The sequence below is a fragment of the Habropoda laboriosa genome, unplaced genomic scaffold, assembly GCF_001263275.1.
Source record: "Habropoda laboriosa isolate 0110345459 unplaced genomic scaffold, ASM126327v1 scaffold816, whole genome shotgun sequence".
Lineage (NCBI taxonomy): Eukaryota > Metazoa > Arthropoda > Insecta > Hymenoptera > Apidae > Habropoda > Habropoda laboriosa.
Window position 1 is genome coordinate 20,476 of NW_017101002.1, and position 8,765 is coordinate 29,240.

Sequence of the window (8,765 nt, forward strand, 5' to 3'; positions counted from 1 at the left end):
TGTAAAATAGCAAAGTTTGGCTATCAAAGGAAAAAAAAAAAAGGAACAACTGATTTTTAACATTGCAGCAGATTATGGAATATCGAAATTAGATTCCCCGTGGTGCGTTAGGGTGAAGGAAAATTCGGTTCAATTCGAATTTTCATCGTTGTATGTTTAAACAAGATTGTAGTAGTTTCAACATAATAATGTATACTTTTTGCTAGTAAAGTTAAACGGAACTTTCATGCGTTAAAAGTTGCAACAAATGTTTTCATCAGAATTTTACCGATGATTATTTGAACATGTATATCTCTTTTGTGGGGCGGAACGGGTAGGGCTAAATGGGTATTGGATCGAGAAAGAAACTAATTAATTGATAGCGACTTATTAAAACGAATTTAAGCGTTCATCTTTAATAAAGCTAGCGCATTTTTAAATATATTAACACAGGAAAAGCACAAAGAATTTCGATTGATGGATGATTGATAAAAAAATGTGCATCGAACACTGAACAAATTTTTATGTTTTCAAATTGTATAAATGTACGCGCGCACACGACAAACATACATATGCATGGACAGAGATGACATACACACTGGAAATAATGTTCTTGTACTAATTGTAGCTTTTCCTTTTGCTTAGTATGAAAATGTTCTTTGCTTTCCATTATCGGACAGCTTTTTTCACACTGCCATTATAATATTATGACATTGTTAGTTTTCTCTTTAAATTTAGTGCTGATTGTTCTTAAATTACATAAAACACAAAGTGCAATGCTACGATAACTATCATAAGGAAAACTTATGTAAATGTTGAAATGTAATTTTAATTGTAAATTAGACTTTAAGACTAAGTTTCAATAATTTAAAGAATTTATAGTCCTGGCGTACATTGTAAATGTATCATTATCCTTCTTGTAATTGTATTATCTTTATTGATCAAAAGAAACATAGAAATGTATATTATGATTATTATTTTCTACAAATTAAGGCAAATAATCATAAAAATATGTCCAAATTTTGTTACATTCATTGACAAATTTACAATGTAAATGAATATACATATATACATGCATACATACTTATGTATATATATATTCGTATAAGAAATTAATACAATTTCCTATTTGTTGCTGTTAATATAATTAATATGTCCGAGTCCATAATTTACATTCGTATCATTTATATTTATTATGAAAATGAATTATTTATATATTTTTGTTTCATTAAACATGTTACCGACAGATACCGCTGCATCTTAAAAATTATAACATAATTCTGTAAACTACGACCGAAACGAAGGAATAAAAAAAGGTAAAATAATTAAAATAAAATATTTCAAATTAGTTCCCCGAACAATAATATTCGTTCTTTGCTAAAAATGCGTTTTTTTATTGCATTTTTAAAGAATTCTGTCCAATTCGTAACTTGTGAGAATCACTTAAAAATTTTAGCCTCCTAGTGGTAATCGTGAAAAACATCATTAGAAAATGTTCGAATTCTTCATGTACCGTAAAATGTTTTTTTAAAACATCTGTAAAAAGTTATTCGTCTTAAATTATTTGTTCTTTAAACTAAAGTTTAGTCAATATTAACCTTTATTAAACATAATGATCAAATTAAGCAAAATATCCGTTGAACAAACTATCCCACGTGTTCACCGATATCGTGTATAAATAAGTTGAGTGTTTTTTAGTGAGAAATCATGTCATTTGCTGCATTAAATTTAAATCAATGGATTGTCACACAGTGTCATTCCATGGGTAAGAATTATCATTGAATATCAATGAAACTGATAAACAGAAGAAGGAAATGTATTATTATTTATTCTAGGATTAAAACATCCCACACCAATTCAACAAAATTGCATTCCAAGAATATTAGCGGGTGATGACTGTATCGGTTGTGCAAAAACTGGTAGTGGCAAAACACTTGCGTTTGCTCTTCCTATATTACAAAAATTATCCGAGGATCCATATGGTATATTCGCACTTGTTTTAACACCAACTAGAGAACTTGCATTCCAAGTATGTTAATTTTTTAAAACAGATATTTTATATCTACTTTTTTAAAATTTACAATTATAGTAACAGAGACTTCATTTTTAGATTGCTGATCAATTCTCAGCAATAGGAAAGTCAATTGGTTTAAAAAAATGTGTAATTGTTGGTGGAATGGATATGGTTGTGCAGGGTTTAGAATTGTCAAAGCATCCACATATAGTTGTTGCAACTCCCGGACGTTTAGCAGATCACCTTGAAAGTTGCAATACATTTTCTTTGAAAAAAATTAAATTCTTAGTTATAGATGAAGCTGATAGACTTTTGGAAGGTCACTTTGATCATCAATTAAAAACTATATTTGATGCTTTACCTAAGCAAAAACAAATGCTTCTCTTTAGTGCAACAGTGACAGATACTCTTGACAAAATAAAACACATAGCATCTAGTAAGGTATTTCGAAAATTTTATAAAATTTAAATAAAACTAAAAAACTATACCATGACCAATTTAGTCTTAACTACTTTTTGAAGGTCTTTCTATGGGAATCCAAAGATGAATCAGGTGTAGTTACAGTTAAAGAACTTGATCAACGTTATGTACTTTGTCCAAGTGATGTTCGTGATTCTTTTTTAATAGAAGTAATTAGAACATTTCGAGCAAGTAACAAGGATGGTTCTATAATGATCTTTACAGATACTTGCAAGTAAGGTTTTTCATGTATAATGCTTGATGTCAGTTAAAAATAATGAATGATTTTTACATGTTTTATTGTTTAGAAATTGCCAAATACTGTCCATGACATTAAATGATGTTGGATTTACAAATGCAGCACTGCATGCAATGATAAAACAGAGGGATCGCCTTGCAGCACTTGCTCAGTTTAAATCCAATCATGTGAAAATTTTAATAGCTACAGATGTTGCAGCAAGAGGTTTAGATATTCCTGCAGTTGAATTAGTTATAAATCACATCATACCAAATGTCCCAAAGGAGTACGTCCATAGGGTAGGAAGAACAGCTAGAGCAGGCAAAGATGGTATGGCAGTTACCCTAATAACTCCATATGATATTAAATTGTTACATGCCACCGAAGATACTATTGGCACAAAGCTGACAGAGTACAAAGTTAATGGTAATACATTTTTAGCTTTAACATTTAATAAAGTAAAAGTATTAAAGACATTAATGTAATTTTTAATCTCCAGATAAAGAAATAGTTACAATCTTAACGCAAATATCTGTTGCTAAACGAGAAGCAGAAATGAAACTAGATGAAACAGAGTTCTATGAAAAAAAAATTATCAATAAACGTAAAAAACTCATTCTTGAAGGAAAAGATCCGGATGAAATTGAGGAGATACTAGAAAAGAAAAAGCGTCATAAATCAAAGAAAAAATATAAAGTTCATGAACTTACACACGATAAAAATAAAATATAATTGAATCATAGTTTATTATCTTCAAAAAATGTACATAGTATAAAGAATAACATGTTGAATCATTTTTGTAATAATATAATAATACTTAGTATATGAAAGGCACAAATTTATATTTTATATCGTATAATCTACCTTATTATTGTATAATAACTTTTTAGGAATTAATATAGCTATAAGAAACAAGTAAGTATTCATGTATATGAGGATCTGTTAAAAATTGAATTTTAAAAGTAAATTTAAAACCACTGTAAGATATGTAGTCCATAAAGCATTTTGTTTTACTGTATACCTGTTTAAATGAAAGCTTGCATAATTATTAATCTATACAATTATAATAATTTTAGATTATACCTTTAATAATTGCACAAAAAAGTGCCTCATTTATAGGCAGTAAAGTACACAGCCAAAAATAAATAAATCAAAAGTTCCAACTTTGGCATTTGACTTCATTTGTATAAAAAATGAATATCAATATCAAAGAACTACATGTTTGGCAAATATGGTGTCATTTCAAATATCAATTTAACATATACATGATAAGGCATTATACAACACATTTAAAGATGTGCTCTCATTTTTTCTTCATTTTGAACTAAACTTAATTTATTTAAAAAGGCATAAAGTTCTGCAACATATTCTTTTGGATACATAGGATAATGTCCAACATGTGGAGACTTTTCAAATATTTTAACATAAGTCTGAAAGATAAACATATAAAATATATCACTAATAATAAATCACTATTTTGTATTTAATACATTTACATGACTTACCTTTACACCCAATGTATCCCACTGATCCCTTACTCTCATGTTATGTATTACTGTACCTACTGGATCTGTTTTACTTACGAAAAATAATGCTGGGGTATGTACCAAATTTGTATGAAACATTTGACTAGATCGTATATAATACTGTGTAGATTGTTTATGAAATGTTTTTAAATGATATCTAAAATTACATTAATATAGATTGTTTCAATTGAAAATTTGAAAGAAATATCCATACAATTATATTAGTAAAGAATAAACTTACTCTAGATACTTTTGTAACATATTTTGTAGCATTTCATTTCTTGGAAATACAGCACGTGGTATACCTAATGGTATGCCAGTCACATAAACCAAACTATCCCATACCTGACCAACAATTCTGTCAATTACATTATTATATTTTTGGTGATTACTTTGTACTAAATCCAATACTTCTCCCCACATATATCCACCTACTGAAAATCCATGCAATAGAATTTGCTGATAATTTTGTTGTTGTGTTAAAAATTCTAAAAGATCTGCAGCAACTAGCTAGAAGAAATACTTCACAAATTAAGTTGTATATTACAAATGCTAATCTAATATACTAGAGCTTTAGTTTGTATATTTACCCTAGATCCTTTCACAGGCCACATTAGTTGCCAAGGTGTAACTGATACAAGTAAAATATCAAAATCTTGTTCTAGGTACAAATTCATATATTTCATAAGATGTCTACGATTTGCCAATAGCCAACTGAATACAACTAATAGAGGTCTACTTTCCTCTGCATTACAAGTTTCAACTTCATCACTTTGTGAAATATGTTCAATATTCTTTGTAACATGGTAACTTGATAGTTTGCACATCAAGAAAGATAGAGTCTAAATAAGAACAGAGAGAATTTATTAGAGTATAAAATGTTGCAAGGGCAAATCAATAATGTAATTATACATTACCAAATTTTGTTTCTTATTTAGTAACTGGGGTCTTGCATAGGAGATCAATCGTGCTCTTGCAAGTGTAGATAATACTCTCCCAACAATCATTATTACCAATGAAAGTTATATTTTATGTTATAATCAAGAGATTTGATAGAGATGGCTGATAATAATAATATGATACTGAGATTATTTTAATCTTTTACTTAATTTAAAACGATATATTTACATTTCAATTAGATTAATGAAAATTTGGTATAAAATTTAGTATTTCGTAAATAAATATTAGAAATTACAGATTATTTGAGTTGTGTATATCCTAATGCTTCATGCACTGCTATTAACATCTATAAAATTCAGTTATAGAATGAAATGCAGCTTACTTTGAAGTAAAGTCAATAGACCCATCTATAAAATTATTATTCGTTAATATGCTAAATTGTCTGTACTCTTTCTGTTCTTTTTCTCTTTCACGGCACATACCAAACACAAAAATCAGTCGTCAAGCGCGAATATCAAATTTCATTTGTACATTTACCTTCCATTCGCATTCAATATTTTATAGTCTACTTTATAGGTTGTTTGGAGAATGTCATATTTTTTCCACGTTTTCTACGAATTATATTTGCATCATTGAAAATCATTGTAGATAGGAACTCACAAATTCAGTCTAAAGACAATTTCTTCAATAAAATAATGCTGTTCATTTTGAAAAAGAATAAAAAACAAAGTAGAGTAATAGTTGGAACGATTTATAATTCTCTATTATTAAAATATATTTAAATTCTACGTGGTTGTAATTAATTAAATTTTTTCTATGAAGAAAATAAACGTGAATAGAAAGATTGTATTTATTATTGCAACTAATTATTGTTTTAATTTAAAAAATTGTGACTTATTTGTATTAACATATGGATACGATTAAATATAAAAGAATGGAAAAAAACTTACGGATGCTTATAATTGAGCTCTGCGCTGGCTATGGTCATACATTGAATTGTATTTGTATTTCAGCGCAATAATATAGCTTGGCCAGCGTCAGATTATACGACAGATAATTGTCATGCGTGTGCTTTTCAATACATGGGATGAATTTATAGAATAATGTTAATTGTGTAATTATCATCTTAACTATTGACAAGAATTTTTGTAAAAATATTTATTTTAACATGAAAAGATCGTATGTGCTATTACAATTTCTATATGTATGTATTGCGGTTATAATATAACCGTAATACAATATAATATACCGTAATATAACCGAATATCCGTAAAAATCAATTTCTTTTTATAAATAAATGTTATACATTATTAGTACTGTTTATTTGTTATGTACTGTAATGTATTTAATATGATTTATGCTGTATATATTTTATGCACTAATATAATTATATATTCAAATATTTTTCAGGTACAATAAAATTTATTGATCATAAAACACTTACAATGTTGCAGTAGGGAAAAATCATTCATAAATATAACATTTTGTAGCAGCTGTTTGTAGTGTTTTATTACACTTTTTATTTGATACTTAAAATGTTAATTCTATAGTTTCTAACAAGTAAAAGGCATGAATTGTCCGATATTTACTTTGATGTGCTTTTGCAAGATATCAGAATACACGTCCTTATTGATGCAATAAAATATGACATGCAGATACTCAATAATTAAATGCTTATTTATACCTTCAAAATTATCGGCGTCTGATATTTTATCAGAATTAATAGGGATATATATTCTATTATCCTGTAAAACTACACCAAACTTGAAATAGGACAGTTTGTGTCTTTCTCTTGTAAGTTACACTGGACATAGTATAAAGATAAATTTGATATAATATAGTTTCGCGTTACAACAAAAATGATCAAGAAATAAGTATAACTAATACTTAACAGACAGATATAGGTATCTTAAGAGAAGCAGAAAAGTATTATATCAAATTTAATAATAATTACTGACTTGACTATTATGCACATACAAATTATTTAAATTTATTCATAAGGTATCAATTTTGAAGTATACTGTTACTATGAATTCTTTTCTTTTTTTTTTATAAAGAAATTATATAACATAGAAAACTCAGCTTGAAATGTTTTCCTATGTCATTGTATTTTATTTACAGTCCTAAGTATTTTCATGTCAATATATTTGTACTGAAATACGAATGTTGTTTTAAAGTAAAAATGAAAAAATTTGTTTAAATTATGTTAATTGCAAATTTCAATATTTTCGTTACTACATACCCGAATGCATATTGGTACTAATTGTATCACTACTTGAAACTTAGCTACCATAATGAAGTAATATTTGTTTTATAAGCTATTATCTCTACTAATAAATTACTTAATCTTATGTTATACAAAACACATACATATAAATACATTTTATATGGTGTACACTATTAAGTATGGAGATACATCTTTTTATAACATCAGAGGAAGGTGCAATGAAACGTGTGCATTAGAAAGATGAACAAAGATGAAGGAAATGATATTCATTGAAATATCATTTTAACATTATGTTACATGAACTTAAAATATTGTATGCTTTTACTTGTTATTTTCATAACTTCTATTACCAACTAAATACCACCAATTTTGCAACTAAAATCTTGTTCTTAATTTAAGAAAACTATTTTCACAAAAATTTGCAATAGCTACTTATTCCTTATAAAATCACGATCTTTCATAAAAGAAATTTAGTGGATATAAGTCTGTTTACATGTTTTCTGAATCATTAAATAATACACACTTATTATTTGTTACCTCTCATACATTTTTTTTACTTCCCCGTAATCCTATTTCTATATCATAGATGCGCACATGTATACGTATGTAGTAATAAACATCTATAAAACAGTTTTTTATAACATTGTAGATACGAAAGTATAAATTAAATAAATTACAATATACATAGAAAAGTAATACATGATCAAATTCATGAATTTGCTTATTGAATTTTACAAAATTGCTAATATTATATAATTTTATAAATTGTTCTATGAACAGTAAATATTACTTTAAAATTAACGTAATTGAAAGTGCCAGAATAATAACGCTATCCATGCATAATGTTTCTCATGTATGTTTTTACATGGTTTTAAATAATATTCGGTTTGTCAAAGTAACAAGTTTGCACCCAAATGCTGATTACTATTCGGCCTTTGGAAGCTCGTAAATTCACCTTACTAATTTCTTATACTTATGTTGCGTTAAATAGGCTGTTGATGATATAATTTCTTATTGTGCTTGAACGTGTAAATATACCATAAATAAGAAAAAGGTACACGTTCAGTTACGCAGTACAGTTATAAAATTGATTTTACTAGAAGTATTAATGATGTAGCTCACTTTTTTTTTTTCTAATAACTATGTAATTAAAATGTCTACAATTGTGCAGAAATATAGGCCAGTCTTTGACAATCACATATTTAACAAAATCACTTTCATGTAACTCACAATTATTATACAAGCTTAGGAATACTAAAGACAAAGTACATTAATATTGAATATAAAACATATTCCACAGAAATGTTTTATGTTCCTTTGTATATTATAAAAACAATATTAATCAAAGCTGACCATACTGAAATAAAAATAGATGTAGTTTTAAAAGCTTGTACAAATTTAATAACATTACAAAATATATCA

At 27.1% G+C, this 8,765-nt stretch overlaps 2 protein-coding genes across 2 annotated transcripts; one reads left to right on the forward strand and one right to left on the reverse strand.

Annotated features, from left to right (window-relative positions):
* Nucleotides 1-1,593: 1,593 nt before the first annotated feature.
* LOC108577781 (probable ATP-dependent RNA helicase DDX49) lies at nt 1,594-3,422 on the forward strand. Its single transcript, XM_017940984.1, has 6 exons — nt 1,594-1,744; nt 1,815-2,008; nt 2,090-2,434; nt 2,515-2,687; nt 2,761-3,116; nt 3,190-3,422. The coding sequence occupies exons 1-6, from the start codon at nt 1,687-1,689 to the stop codon at nt 3,420-3,422; spliced, it is 1,359 nt and encodes a 452-aa protein (XP_017796473.1). The 5' UTR covers nt 1,594-1,686.
* Nucleotides 3,423-3,979: 557 nt separating this feature from the next.
* Nucleotides 3,980-5,246, reverse strand: LOC108577732. Its single transcript, XM_017940923.1, has 5 exons — nt 5,134-5,246; nt 4,807-5,058; nt 4,458-4,726; nt 4,196-4,373; nt 3,980-4,120 (listed from the first exon to the last, which is right to left on the reverse strand). Exons 1-5 carry the CDS (start codon nt 5,221-5,223, stop codon nt 3,980-3,982), a joined length of 930 nt encoding a protein of 309 aa, XP_017796412.1. The 5' UTR covers nt 5,224-5,246.
* Between the last annotated feature and the right edge of the window lie 3,519 nt (nt 5,247-8,765).

Bases quoted from the DNA above. Each gene is read 5' to 3' on its own strand.
- LOC108577781 (XM_017940984.1), top strand. From the start codon at position 1,687: ATGTCATTTGCTGCATTAAATTTAAATCAATGGATTGTCACACAGTGT. The intron at 1,745-1,814 runs GTAAGAATTATC...TATTTATTCTAG, and splicing joins CACACAGTGTCATTCCATGG to GATTAAAACATCCCACACCA. The intron at 2,009-2,089 runs GTATGTTAATTT...CTTCATTTTTAG, and splicing joins CTAGAGAACTTGCATTCCAA to ATTGCTGATCAATTCTCAGC.
- LOC108577732 (XM_017940923.1), bottom strand. From the start codon at position 5,223: ATGATTGTTGGGAGAGTATTATCTACACTTGCAAGAGCACGATTGATC. The intron at 4,374-4,457 runs GTAAGTTTATTC...ATGTAATTTTAG, and splicing joins ATGTTACAAAAGTATCTAGA to ATATCATTTAAAAACATTTC. The intron at 4,121-4,195 runs GTAAGTCATGTA...TTTATCTTTCAG, and splicing joins GGGATACATTGGGTGTAAAG to ACTTATGTTAAAATATTTGA.